The 15,551-nt window shown below is 41.3% G+C and overlaps 1 protein-coding gene across 2 annotated transcripts in view; it reads right to left on the minus strand.

The window, feature by feature from the left end:
• The window catches only part of SLC27A2 (solute carrier family 27 member 2), a 73,987-nt gene extending 59,098 nt beyond the window's left edge, over positions 1-14,889 (minus strand). The window contains exon 1 of one of the 2 annotated variants that reach the window (XM_043982087.1): positions 14,056-14,889. In XM_043982087.1, the coding sequence (XP_043838022.1) occupies positions 14,056-14,533 (478 nt within the window). In that variant the 5' untranslated portion in view covers positions 14,534-14,889. The remainder of the gene's footprint in view (positions 1-14,055) is intronic. The other variant, XM_043982086.1, reaches the window with a different exon arrangement.
• Between the last annotated feature and the right edge of the window lie 662 nt (positions 14,890-15,551).

Genomic DNA, 15,551 nt, shown 5'->3' on the forward strand with positions numbered 1-15,551 from the left:
AATGATGAAATGAGAATCCAAGTCTTTTGCATTAGAGCTGGAAAAAACCTTAGAAACTTTCCAGTGCAACCTCCACACTTTAAAGATAAGGAAGCAGAGATCAGAGAGATAAAGTGCTTTCCCCTATGTTCTCCAGCTTCCCAAATTTTGAAAAGAAAGTCAAGAAAAGTGAAAAAAAATTTTTTTCTCTTCCCTTTGACCATGAAGTCAGCTGCCGCTCCTGAGGAATGTCCTGAGTCCACTAATTATTTCCACAACTGTACCTTCTATGCATTGCTTAAAGCCAAATGCACTTTGGTCTTCATTAGGGCTGGACAAAGGTTAGGTTGGATTCTATAAAGACACAGGAAGGAGTAGCAGCATGACCGGGGCTAGGAAGATGGGAGAACAAACCAACCCTTCCCCCTCTTTGATTGACTTTCCTCCCTGTCCCTAAAAAAGTTTTATGACAGATGTTGTCATAGGAGTAATGGATAGGGCAACTGAGAATTAGCTAGCTGGCCAAGTATAAAGTAATTAAGAAGTATAGCCCAGGGGCAGCAGCAGTGGATAGAGCACTGGCCCTGGAGTCAGGATGACCTCAGACACGTGACACTTCACTTACTGGCTGTGTGACCCTGGGCAAGTCACTTAACCCCAATTGCCTCTTACACACACACACACACACACGCACACACACACACACACAAGAAGAAGTATAGCCCTATGTGGGCGTGGGAACAAATTTTTCCTTTCATGACTGCTTCTATATCTCTCCCCCTATTATTACTCCACTTCTCCTAAAGTATGATCTTTCAGTCTTTGAATGTTGTTATGTTTCTACCACTTTTCAAACTCCTTTTGATTCTGACCTCAAATTTTCCTAATCTTAGTTTTATAACCTGCCTCTGACTTCCTAGTATCCCGGAGACTGGACCTTTTGTCTGATTTCTGAGACTTGAGGTAATCTGTGGTGAGTTTACCTCCACTGAAATTGCCTAAAAGGAAAGCATATTCGTCTTCCCATGATATTTTGTCTCCTTCACCTTTCTGGTAGTGCCTAGTTTGGCCAGGATTTGGGCACTTATTTGAGGTACCAATAAGGGGATACTGTGACAATCAGTTGAGGTCTCAGCAGCTGCTTGGTCTTCTTCCTTTCCTTGGGTTAAAGGAACTTATGTTCCCAACCCAATAAAGAAGAGAATATCCTGAATTACTCCCCCTTAAAAAATTTTTAATTTACTGATACTGTATCTTTTGCTTTTATATCACTTTCATTTCAGAATAGATTTTCCCTCCCTTACTCAATGAGTCACTCCTTGTAACTAAAGGAAAAAAAGTAATTAAGAATCTAACCAATATGACAACATTGCAGCATGTGTAATATTCTATAATGGTCCTCTACCTTTTCAAAGAAGGGAGGGAGATATATTCTCTCAACTATTCTTTGAGGACAAGCTTGATAATTATGATTGCAGAGTGTTCAGTTGGGTTTTTTGCTCTTTCTATTTACATTATTGAAATAATAGTGTATTTGTCTGGTTCCACTTACTTTCCCTTGCATTAGTTAATACACACACACACACACACACACACACACACACACATATATATGTATAATCTATCTATCTCTATCCCTATCTCTATATCAGTACTTCTCTGAATTTTTCATTTTCATCATTTCTTATGGAATAGTAATATCTCCTTACATTTGTGGACCACAATTTGTTTAGCCATTCTCCAACCGATGAACATCTACTCTATTTCCTTTGTCTTTGCGACCACAAAAAGTACTGATGTGAATATTTTGGTGTATATGGGAATTTTTTTTTACTTTGATCTTAATGGGATATATGCCTGGCAGTGGGATCTCTGGGTCAAAGGGGAAACAGACATCTTAGGGGCTTTACTGTACCATTCCAAATTGCTTTCCAGAGTGGGTGGACAAATTCACAGCTTCAACAGCAGTCAAATATCAACTTTCAATGAACCCATCTGTACTTGTTTTCCAAACTGACCTCTTTCTGTTTCCTTCATTCACATAAAATATGTATACTTAGACATTCTCAGTGAAATTCTCATTATGAATCTTTCCCCAGAGGCTTTTTTTTCCCTCCTAATCTAAGTATATCAATGAATCAGAATTTATGTGCTAAAATAATTCTCCCTTTCCCCTCTATTTTACATAGAGAAAAAAGGTTTCCCAAAATAGAGTGGGAGGGAATTTTGAGATTAGTTCCATACTATAAGAGATCCAAGTTTCAAAGATAGAATCACTCCTAACGATGCTGATGGCAAGTTACCAACTTCAATCTGTGTAATTCTTGTCTATGTTCTCCCATAAATCCTTTTTTTGTTTTGTTTTTTTTGTGGGGCAATGAGGGTTAAGTCACTTCCCCTGGGTCACACAGCTAGTAAGGGTCAAGTGTCTGAGGCCGAATTTGAACTCAGGTCCCCCTGAATCCAGGGTTGATGCTTTATCCACTGCGCCCCCTAGCTGCCCCATCCCATATATCCTTTGTAAAAGACATACCCAAATACACTAGAGGACTTTCTTTTGGACCTTTTCACTTGGACTATTACTCTGTTATCCCATATGCTCCCTAAATGACTGGCCCATCTCCTTTTTCAATCATGCATTTCCTGGATAACATTTTATGACACTTCTTGTAACCAACTCATGATGCTTAATATAATGTAGTGTACTCATGTATAGCATGTCTTTCTCCATTGCCCTTTGCCTTACCCATAATTTTCATTCTTTGGGGGCTAATGCTGGTTCCATGGTTTGTAGTCATGTCTCATCATGGAAGAAATACTAGTACTGCAAAGAGGTGTGTGTGTGTGTGTGTGTGTGTGTGTGTGTGTGTGTGTGCGTGCGCGCGTGTAAGGGAGAAGCTTGGGAATGCTGAAAGTGCTATATAAACTATGGTAAAGATCATTCTTTTCCCCTATTCAGTTCTCAGCCATGCTTCCTGCTCATCTCTAAGTGCTTATACAAGATTAATGTGCTCATGGACTTCCCATCAAACTGTATATCATGGTTTTAGGAAAAAACATTTTTCATACAGTTTTCTGTGTTGATCTCTTCTGAATGTTCTTGAATCTCATAAAGGCAGATCCGATGTACTCTGGGTTTGATGCAGTAAGCTTTCCATTAATTTTAGCAGCTTCTTGACTCAGCCTTCATAATCTGTCAAATACAGTCACAGCTGTGCCATCCCCAAATATGGGCATCTGGAGAACTCCCCATTTCTATAGGATTGCTTCAATTTGGATTCTTTGTGGGTTTACCTGTTTTACAACTTCTTTTATATTGATAATCACAGTATAATAATTGCTGTGGTTGCATTCAACAAGTAATTTTGTATCATCTTGACACATACATGGGAGACACCTTGCTGGGAGAAAGCTTTCTAGACCTCAGGCTATCACACGAAGTCAAATGATTTTTTTTTTTTTTGGACAATCAATAAAGAGGAACACAGAAGGGTCTTGTATTTTCTATACCTGTCAGTCAACTGTGTGACTACAAAGATGGAGCCTGCTATGGAAAATTGTCTACAAAAGCCTGTTTCCTTCTCCTATTTTTATCAAGGCTACTCTTGATATGTATAAAATTCATTCTTATAAAGATTTTAAAGAGATGAGAAAGAAGGCATATGGGTCAAGATTTGCTTATGTTTTTCTCAACTGCTTTTGTTGTTTTTGTAATAACACTGTAATTTTTTCCAATTACTTGGTATCTTCCCCCACTCCAATCAATCCTTCAATATATTACAAACCAATGTCACTTTCAAGATAGATTTTTCCTTGTATGTACTTGCTTCAACCATACTTACCCCTCTCTCTCTCTCTCTCTCTCTCTCTCTCTCTCTCTCTCTCTCTCTCTCTCTCTCTCTCTCTTGCAGGGCAATGAGGTTTAAGTGACTTACCCAGGGTCACACAGATAGTACATGTCAAGTGTCTGAGGCTAGATTTGAACTCAGGTCCTCAGGTCCTCCTGAATCCAGGGTCAGTGCTTTATCCACTGTGCCACCTAGCTGCCCCCTTAAGCATACTTCTCAACTTTATCTTAAGTACCATTTTCATTTCCTCATACACCACATCGAGTACTGTAGCATTAAGAGTCCAAATGTGATGGATTCACTATTATTGATAGTGTGATTAGATTGCTATAAAAATTCTGGGAAATTGTTTCCATTTCCATCTAGTTGTTGTTCTTCCCATTCACAAGTCTGTATAGCACATTTTATTAGGGTGTGTACCCAGAGAATTAAATTTTAAATTTTTAAAAAGGTGAACATTTATGGAATATTCAATTAAGTGCATTATTTTGATTCAGCAAACTAAAGAAACTAAAACCTGATTTTAAAAAAATCAACAGCTAAACTTAACTTTAAAAATACAAGCTTTGCAAAGGGTTCCTTTAAATCAAACTCTTCCCCTTATCCTAAAATGCAGAAAAATCTTTTCAGCCTTAGCTTCTTAGCTGAAATAGCATCTTTCCTTGCTCCCCCCAAGCCCTAACTTTTTCATGAAGGGCTGTGCGTAAAGTTTAATGAGTGGTAACTAGAGACACAAAAAACCTTTAAAATTTTAAAATTTTCTGCCTTCCTTGAATACATCAACTAGAGAACTAGAGCCCCAGAGCATCTGGGCCACAGGAAAGAAAATAGCAAAAGAAGCCAAAAGGGGGGGGGAGGGGGAGGAAATGTCTAAAATAAAAATGATTCTTCCCTGGCTGGATGCAGCTGGCTGCTGTCCCTGGGCAAAAGTAAGGGACTCCTACAGGCAGGAAGGAAGAAGGCAGACAGATCATTTGACCCCAACAGGAACTGGGTTTTGCCAAGCTGAGACGCCACCACAACAGGAGAGGCAGTGCTACACAGGTCTGGAATATTATCATAGAGGGGCTGTTGATTATGTACTAATAACCATGTTATTAGAAACTCCTTTGGAGGAAGGAAAAGTAGTAGAAAGGATATTATAAAGACTGGGAGAGCTGCTCTCACCTTATTGGGCTCTGACACCCCAGGCAACCCCAGGTTACTATTATAGGCAATTAATTTTAGAAGTGTCTACTTGGACAATGTGGCACACCACATACGCATGTCTGTGTCATTTTTTTCTAATGCCCTTGGGATGATGTGACTAAGTTTTGTCTCATACAAAGCTTTCTGTAGACTTATTTTCCTATTATTTTATAAGGTGTTACTGCTACATTCGATCATGTCCCAGTCTTCCTAATATTTTATAAATTCCTCGGTACTCTGGACTTGTATTGCACTTGGCATCCTCCACAAAGGTCCTACCTACTCTAAGATTGCAATGGGTAAGTCAATGATGCACCAGACTGCAGGCTCTGGTGGGTTCTATTAAGCTTACAAAGGCACCAAGTACAGTCCTGGTGATAGACTCTAGGCTGTCAAGGGACCAGCCTAACCAAGAAGGTAAAGATTGATTCATCCACAGTTTGATGATGAAATGTTAGCCACTACATGATGAAATTTTTGGCCATGGCAACACATGGAATAAAGAAAAAAATGGCTTGTCATTTCTACTTCTGTAGTGATGGAGATAGACTGGCAAAAAAGTGAATAGAGGGTGTGAAGAACTACAGTTTTTATTCTGTTTATACAAATTAACTGTTAGTATTATAAATGTGAGGTACTTGTCTGATGATCAGGACAGAGGGTGCTAATAGTTCCATTTTGTAGATTATCTACAGATATTAAAAGAAATACAGGGTATCAAAAAATCTTAGTGTAGTTTTATACTTTAGTAGCTTAAAACTACGTTAAGACCTTGGGGGACACCTTGTAGAGGCAGTGAATAAGTATTGCAGTGAATAGAATGTTGGACCTGGAATTAGGAAGACCTAAATTCAAATCTGACTTCAGAGATATGTTAGCTGAATGAACCTGGTTAAGTCACTTGATTTCTGTCTTCCTCAGTTTCCTCATCTATAACATGGGTGTAAGTATTGCACCTACCTCTTGGGGTTGTGAGGATAAAGAGATAATATTTGGAAAGTGCTTTGCAAATCTTAAATATATATTAAATAGACATAACATATCATATACTAATATGTATATACTATTGAATATATACAAATAAATAACTATATAAATTCTAGCTATTATTTATTTATTTTTGGTATGATAAATGGGAGTTCCTTGTCCAATGACCAGGGGAGAGTGCAATTTTTAGACTGTCTATAAATATTAACATATAATGATGGTACTGTACATGTGGGATACTTTTCCAATGACCAGTGAGTTGACATACTGCTACAGCAATGGAAATACATGAATATTGACATTCTTGTAATAAATGAAATCAGAAGATTTAGGGAAGTTGCAGCTAAATGGAATGATGGCAAATGGGTTCTCCTTAGAGACAAAAGGAGTTGATTTCATACACTGACCGATGCAGTCAAGTCAATAAACATTTATTAAGTACCTATTTGCAAAGTACTGTGCTAAGCACTGGAATGTAAAATTCAAAGATCAAGAGGAAGGACCCTAGGGTGTAGATTTCATCCTTTGTGGACAAGAGCCACAAAGGCTGAGAGGGTGTTGGGAGGGGTTGTTATCGGTATCACTGGAAAGAGGGCCTATACTGATGAGATCACACATTCAGTGATATATTCAACTACAAGGTGGAATGTAAAAGTATTCAGTGTTATTGGTGTTTGGAGGAAAAGACACCCCTTTCCAGTTGGGTGTGTAAAGATCAGAGAAGGCTTCATGGAGGAGGTAGTATTTGAATTGGGAATTGGAGAAGAGATTAGCAGTTGATAGAAAGAATGGGATGTAGTAAGGAGGGCTACATGGCCTCCTAAGAATCTTTTGGGGTCTAGATCTATGAGCCTATATTAACTTTTAAGGCCATCCAGTCCTTTCTTTGAGCGATAAACAAACTGAAGTATCAAGAATAAAATGAATGGGATGATTGTGAAAAATGATTGGAGGTGAGGGTCATGCCAAGATTGAAGGTTCACCTGAAAAAGGAAAGAAGAAAAAATCACTGGTGCAGACATTGGCATTGGAAAAATTCTGTAAAGCCATTCTGAAAAAAATGCTACCTGTAGGTATGATCATGGCTGTATTTGTTTTTCTCAATGGCATAGAATTACAGTTGTTGATAATTTATTGGCTGGTTATTGTCAAGTTTGAATACCACCCTGTGGGATGTATTCTACTACTCACTCTACCATCCCTTCAAAAGAAGGAAAAATATTTTTAAAAACTGATTTGTTACTACAACTAAGCTATACTTTTGAATTAGGTTAATAAAAATTAAATTCTATTCAAATAAGTACATCTTGATCATGGGGGAAAACAGAGGGAGATGTTATAATGATGGGTTTTGCACAAATGTAATCTTCATAAAGTTACCCTAACTAACTTGTTTCTTGACAATATCCACATGTACTATAATTGCAAAGTCACAAACATCTACTTCTGAAACTGGTCTGGTCCAGTCCACCATTCTGTTTCCCAATGGCTTCATTCCACTTAACACAGTGTTAGTGCTTGGATCAGGCTATGTATTTTGGCTGCCCCAAAATGCCTCTCCCATTAATACCCTTGCTCCTAAGGAACCTATTGCTCTCTAACCAAAGTCCAGTTAGTTTCCTGGAACAGCAGTGGGTGGAGGTAGGCTTGTACCTTTACAAAGAACTGCTATGACATCTTCTTTGCATTATTGTCTTTCAGCTTAAGACTTGGATTCTGGAGGGCAGCTAGGTGGCGCAGTGGATAGAGTACTGGCCCTGGAGTCAGGAGTACCTGAGTTCAAATCTGGCCTCAGACACTTGACACTTACTAGCTGTGTGACGCTGGGCAAGTCACTTAACCCCAATTGCCTCACAAAAAAAAGGATTTGGATTCTTATTGGACTCTTTCTCCTAACACTAGTTTTAGGGGAGCAGGAACAGTTCTTCTGTCAACCTCCTCATTTTGCAGATGAGTAATGGAAGTCCTAACTTAAGTGATGTGCATAAGGTCACACAAGTAGTAAGCCAAATATTTTATGAACATATAACCATCATTTCAAGGGATGTGTTTCAAGGGATTTTTCATCTCTAGCACCAAGAACAGTGCCCGGCCCATAGTAGGTGATTAATAAATGCTTGCTGTTGTTGTCGTTATTGATGATGATGATGATGAAATCCAAACCATGAAAGGAATAAGAATTCTATGAACCATCAATTTCTTCAAATTCAATTCAATAAACATTTATTAAGTACCTATTATTGCCAGTGCAGTTTACTTTAAAAGATCTCCTTTCTTTTCCCCATCCCTAATATAGGCTGCAGACAGTTCATACTGGTAAAAAGGACACTAGACTAAGGTGGAAAACCTAGTTCCAGCCCTACCATTCTACTAACTTTCTCTAGAACCCCTGGGTAAGTCTGTTCACCTCTTTAGGCTTCAGTTTTCTCATCTGTAAAATGAGACAATTGGACTCAGAGTAGATCATGCAGTTATCCCACTAGTAATCTGCCTACAGGCCTTCAAAAAATTGAAATAATTAACTTCTGTTCCTGGAAACCCTGTTGTACAGTTCAGGTTTCAAACGGTATCCTATGGTCAGCTTACGTGCAGTATGTTGATATATCCTCTTAAACTGAGAGGCAGCCATGTGGTACATGGGGTAAGAGTGTTGGACTTGGAATCAGGAAGATAAGTTTGAATCCTTCCTCAGGCATTTACTATTTGTGTGACCCTGGGCAAGTCCCTTATTTTCTCAGCCTGTTTCTTCATCTGAATATGAGGCTAACCTTGACCTATTTCATAGGGTCGTTGTGAAGATCAAATGAAATAACATATATATATATATATACATATATAAATATAACATATATGGGCATATATATTGTATATATATCTTTGTAAACCTTAAAGTGTCATATGAATGCCAACTATTATTATTATATCCTGAAACTATTCAGGTAATAAGACATGAGACAATACAGGTTAAGAGCAACTGTAAATATTCTTCATTGCTTTCCCTAACTCGAGTGGAAAGCTATCTCATGGGTCGAATTGTGGATCTGTTTCCTGACATGGGTTCAAGTCATGGTTTCACTTAAATACTTATCTGTTGATACTGGCTTTCTGAATCATTTTTGACAAGTCATTTTTGTTTTAACTGATCTTGTTTGTTTGGCACCCCTTGGTGAATGATTAGGGTACCTTAAGTATGTATCTAGTTTAATCTCTCTCTTTTTTTTGAGGACTCTGACAATTAAAGACGTTAAAAGGAATAAAGAAGACAAAAGGGGGAAATATTAAATATTTGTAACATATAAAAAAACCCTTTTAGATGCCTGATATATTTAGGGCACCTGATGCATACATATGTGCATGTATACAGGGTACTCCAAAAGTCTTAGTTTTTTAGGTCCGAGTTTTAAGCTATTAAAGCTTATATGCACACAATATACTATATTAAAACGTATATATACACACACATGCACACAGCTACTAAGCATCTAAAGTTAGGATGTGAAACCAGGTCTTCCTGATTCCAAGTCTAGCACTCTATCCACTATAACACCTAGCAGCCTCTTAGTGGAGGTGGGAGGTGAAAAGGGAAAGAAGTATAACCAAGTAAAAGTGCTATGAAAAATCTGAGGAAAGAGGCAGCAAAGTACAGTAGCCAGCTCAAACCAGCTCAGAAGAACTGATTGTTAAATTTATGGCATTTGCACCTTGAAAACTGGCAAACTAGGGCTTGATTTATTGTTTTGCTGATTATATCTAGAGTCGCTATTTAGAAAGTGGTAGAGAAAATATTAGTAATGAAGATTAGATATACATTTTTCAAGCATGCTTTTTTGGAGAGCTGATTGTTAAACATTTATCAGTACAACACTGTAGAGAGGTCACTTCCACCAGAGAGAGGTGGATGGGAGAGGCAGGCAGTAGAAGTTAAGATAACTGTAACTGTAATCAAAGCAACAATTGTTTATTTTCATTCTAATGCAAGCAGAAGAAGAGAATTACAAGGAAATTTAAAGGGCCCTTGATATGTCAACCTGATCCATTCAACCAGAAAAGCTTTTAATCCTAAAAGGAGTAAAAGAGTCAGCATAAATGCATCACCAAGTGTGAAAGTATAACTAAATGAATGAATCAAAATGCATGACCCAAGAATGAATGCAATCAAGTGAATGCAGGGAGTCACTGGTTATTGTTGTTTGTCCGTCAGTATGGAAGAATACCATGACATTGCAAGGTGGATGTCATGTCCTGTAGTAAATTGGATTTAAGTGAGGGAGGGCTGTGCAGTCACCAGCCTCACTTTCTCCTCCAGAGCCATTTGGGTCCAGTGACAAGATATACATCAAGACAACTGGAGATGGACCTGGATGTTTTGAGGCACTCAGGGATAAGTGACTTGCCCAGGGTCACACAGCTAGTAAGTGTCAAGTGTTTGAGGCTGGATTTGTACTTACATCGTCCTGACACCAGGGCCACTCTATCCACTGTTCCATCTAGCTGCCCCAGGGGAGTCACTTAAGACAAAGGGAGAAGATGTCTGTACAACAAAATTTGTGCTTGCTTCACCAACTCATCTCTAAGACACAGTTAAAATTAGGAAGAAGGAGAAGCCTCCTATGCTAGGGAGTGAGTACTAAAGAAGACTGTTATCTTAGCCTAAGGCAGTTGGCTACCCAGAGTCTAACAACCCTCTAGATTTAATGAAAATGAATGAATGTGGATATATAACCAAGGCCCAGCCCCAATGGAAGATATCCAGGCTTGGCATGTGGAAGTTGCCTTTCTGCCCCCAGTAGATTTGGACATGCCATAACTATTTCTGGAGCCCCATTAGCATACAATTTCTATATGCAGTCCTGATCATAACATTCAATAAAATCTTTGACTTCATATGTGAAGTCAATGGTCCTGCATATCCAACTGCTTCCTGTACTTCTCTCTCTGAAAGTTCAGCTGGTGTATCAAACTCAACTTGTCCAAAACAGAATTTGACTGCTTTCCCCTAAACCTCCTCTTCCTCTAATCTCTCCCATTTCTGTTAGTACATGAACACTCCAGCCACCCAGGTTTGACTCTTTTCTATCTCCTTTCCCCTACATACAATTAATTAGTAGCTAAGTCTACCTCCACATGTCTCTTATGTGTCCTCTTCTCTATACCACTTTTACCACCCAAGTAAGATAGACTTTAAAACACTAGATAAAGATGAACCATCATCATTATTTTATTATTAATCCACTACAAACTCCTCTGTTTGGCATTCACAATCTGGTTCCTTCCTACCTTTCCATTCTACATACAGCTCAGCCATAATGGGGCCTCCTTATTGATTACCATGCTTTTGCACTGGCTGTCCCCTCTTGTCCCTCTACTCCACTTCTTGGAATCCTTGGTTTCCTTCAAGACTTGATCTGAGAGTTACCTTTGACATGTAGCTTTTCCTGATTCCTAGCCCATCAGTCTCAAGCTGCTAGCTGCCACGTATTCATTTTGTATATATTTGTATATACTCATTTTCGTCAAGTCATTTCTTGGCAGAGATATTAGAGTGGTTTGCAATTTCCTTCTCCAGCTCATTTTACATATGAGGAAACTGAGGCAAACAAGGTGAAGTGACCTGCCCACATTTGAACTCAAAGAAGAGTCTTCCTGACTCCAAGTCCAGCACTTTATCCACTGTGCCACCTAGCTGTCCTATATATTCTGTTATAAACTTACATGTATATAAATCTCCCCATTAGAATATAAGCTCCTTGAGGGTAGGGCTGTCTTGATCTTAGCACATTGCCAGGTACATAATAGGCATTTAATAAATTCTTGTTCTTAGAATCCTATATTTTAGAGCTGGGAGGGACCTTAGAGATCGTTAAGTCCAACCTCCTCATTTTACAGATGAGAAAACTGAGACCAGAGAAGTTTAGTGATGTGCCCATGGTCACAAGGTAGTAAATATCTGAGGGGAATTTGAACCCAGGTCTTCCTGATTTCAACCATCACACCAAACAACACAGACTCTATTATTTGTTGTTGGTGTTCATAAGTTCGTGTCTACAATACTACTTGACCAGACTAATTATTAACTCCTAATTGATCTTTCTGCTTCCAGGCTCTCCAGACTATCCTTTACACTGCTGTCAAAAATAATATTCCTGAGGTATAAATCTGACCACATCACTCCCCTGCTCAAAGAGTTCATGGCTCTTTACCAGGCAACAGGGGTAAAATCAGAGTCCTGTGATTTCCCCAGTTGTTTGTGTCCTTCCCTCACAATTAGTTTCTATTTCTTCTACATTTATTTTCTCTTTTCTTCCAATAGAATATAAACTCCTTGGGGGCAGGTACCGTTTTACTGTTTTCTTTGTCAGTGTCTGATACATAGTAGATGTCCGATATTAATGAATTAAATTAAACTAGTCTGTCATTAAGGCCCACCACAATATGGCTCTAACCTACTTTATTTCATATTATTCCCTTTCTTATACTGTAAGTTCCTGACAAACCAGACTTTTGTAGATACTGTGCTCTATGTGTGGAATACACTCCTTTCTGTCTTTCAGAATATTTATCTTCCTTCCTGATTCAACTCAGGTGCCACCTCCTTTGTGTAGGCTCCCCTAAGTTGTCCAGCCTGAGTGTTCTCTCCCTCTTTCCCTCTTCGAATACTTCCATGGTATATAGTCTCAATCACTCCTGGCTTATTATACTTATATGTGCACAAGCCATATGCTCCTACCCTCTTCCCTCCCAGATAGCTCCAAGCTCCTTAAGGGCAGCAATTATTTTGTCTTTGTCTGCACCTATGCTAAAAGGAAGCGAGCACTCAATCCCGGAGTGTGGAATTGTCCAAAGATTCAAATGGATCTGTGATTGTTGGTTTGGAAGTTCCTCTCTACGATAGGGTTTACAACCTTTCCACGCCTGTCCATCCTAGGTTTACTGTCCACATCCTACCAAAAATTCACTACAGAGGGTCTACCCAGGTTGGAAGCACTTCCTGGATTTCTCCTGGTATCTGAAGTCTATCGGCGGAGTACTTTGGCTTTCCACCTCTAGGATTCTGTTTTGCTTTTATTGCTCTTTACAACCTTGATCCTTCGCTGTCTTTCTAATCCTCTAACACTTTATTCACTCTACGTACTCTATGATCCAGGGACACTGGCTCACTTGCTATTTCTTGCACATGATACTATCTCCTGTCTTTGTGTGTTTTTACTGCCTGTTCCCCATATCCGGAATGCTGTTCCTCCTCACCTTTGCCTCAGATTACCCTTGTTTTCCTTCAAGACTCAGCTCAAATCCCACCTTTGGCACCAAGGTTTTTCCGTCGTCCTCCGTCCTCTGGGATTACCTCCCATCTACACTACACAGTTCTCTTACCTACCTAGTGATTTACACGTTGTCTCCCCATTAGAATGCGAACTCCTTGGGAGCAGAAACTTTTTGCCTTTGCATCTCTAACGACTAGCACATAGCAAGTTCACGTTGACTTATGATCACTACCTGCCTACCTCTGATGGCTATACCGAGGAAAGAGTCTGGCCCTGCACTAATATTCTATTTTCTCAACAGACGCTGTCCTATACTACTCATGCACAATCCATCAGGATGTTTGGATCTCAGCCCCTAAATGCTGCATTCATTCATTCATTCATTCATCAAATATTATTAAACACTCAGAATTGTGCCAGGCATTGTGGGAGGCCCTGGAAATACACAGAAGGGGAAAAAAACCAGTTTCTGTCCTTAGGGCAGAAGGAAATGACACAAACACAGATAGAAAAATACAAAATATTTACGAGTAATTTAGGGAGGAGGAAGGAGTTAGCAACTAAAACTAGAGGAATCAGACTAGGCATTGTTGCGGAGATGGCATTTGAGCTGAGCCTTTGCAAAGAAGCTGGGGATTGATTCTAAGAGGCCAATTCTGCCACCCTTTTCCACTCCCGCCCCTCCAGGGAGATGCTTTTATATACACTCGACTGATTGATTGCGGGGAGGGAGGTACGTCCGCGGGAGGAAGAGGGAGTGTGGCGTGTTCGCGGCTGGGGGCCGAACTCACCCGGAGAGGAGAGCAGTACTTTGGCCCCGCTGCACTGGAAGCAATGTACAAGGGACTTGGCTCGAATGTTATAGTTGAGACAGGCCATGGCGCAGCCCAGCTTGGCCATTCCCAGCCACAGCCAAACGTAGGCCGGTTCGTTGCCCAGAAAGAGGGCGACGCAGTCTCCCTGCCGAAGTCCGAGGCGGTCGTGGAGCACGCGCGCCACCTGGTTGCTCCGTCGGTCCACCTGCGCGTAAGAGAGCGTCTCGTCTTGGAAGAGCAGGAAAGGCTTGTTCGGGGTCTGGCGCGCCCGCTCCAAGAAGAAGCTCAAGACGGTGCGCACCGGCCGGCGTCTTGAGTAGCTGCGTATCATTCGGGCCACTCCGACCACCTTCAGGAAGTAGCCCGTGTCCTGGAAGAAGTAGGGGCAGCAGAGGTTCACCAGCAGCGGGAGGAGCAGCAGCCCCGCCACGGCCGTGTAGATGGCGGGGAGCATGATGGTGGCGATGCCCCCTGTCCCCGAAAGGGCAGCGGGCGAACTCCGGGCGTGCAGCGCGACGCTAGGGGCGGGAGAACTCCGGGAGATGGGCGGCGGGTGCGCGGGGGAGTGGGAGGGAAGGAGTGAGGGAGGGGAGCGAGCTTCAGGGAAGCCGCGGGAGCGCGGGCCGGGGAAGACTAGGGGACGAGCTCCCGGGCACTACGAGCTCCCGGACACTAGCGACTGGGAGGTGGGGGGCCACCAACTCTGGGGGCGCTTTCGGAGCGTGAGGGGTGGAGGAGAAGAAGGACGAGACCCGGAGGCGGAGGATGAGCCGAGAGCGGAGGAAGAGCAGATGCCAAACCGGTCGCGACCCAGAGCCAGAGAAGATAGAGGGGCGAGGCGGGCTGCGTTTTAGGCAGACTAGGGGGAAGGTGGAGCTCCTTGGCCCTCCGGGAGTCCTACAGGGATGGAGTCGGATGAAAGCCCCGCCCACTTGGGAGGGTGGACGGCTACCTGCGCTTAAGCTCATTGCTGCAATTGGGTTCTGACTGTCTAAAGCACCCTCCAGCCCCGACCCGGGAGGGGAAGGTTGGCGTTTCTGGGGTCTTGAACCAAGAGCGACCGTCTTCTCTCCAGATGGTACCATGATCTCGTACCAGCCTCCTTCCAGGGGCAAGGTGATTCAGCTCTTTGTTTCCGACCTCTCCTTTTATTGGAGGCTTGGGTGTTTTTTTTTTTCTCTCTCCAGTTACCCCAGTTTCTAAGAGCGGCCTTCATCGCCAGAGTCGATGCACAAAGTAGCCAGAGTGATTTCTAATGATGCCAGACAGTTTCAGACAGTTACAGAATCTGGTAGGCCACTGTTGCTAAGATGCAAAAGGGGTAGCCCAATCAGCAAACCCCGTCAACGTGGTCAGAAACTGGGCACGGTCTTGACACAGGTACAGCTAAGCCGCCCGAAATTCTTATCTTTTTATTTCGCGATTATACCAAGTTTCCGGGCTTCCCAGATATCTTTGTTCAGGATCTCCAG

The sequence above is a fragment of the Dromiciops gliroides genome, chromosome 2, assembly GCF_019393635.1.
Source record: "Dromiciops gliroides isolate mDroGli1 chromosome 2, mDroGli1.pri, whole genome shotgun sequence".
Classification (NCBI taxonomy): Eukaryota; Metazoa; Chordata; class Mammalia; order Microbiotheria; family Microbiotheriidae; genus Dromiciops; species Dromiciops gliroides.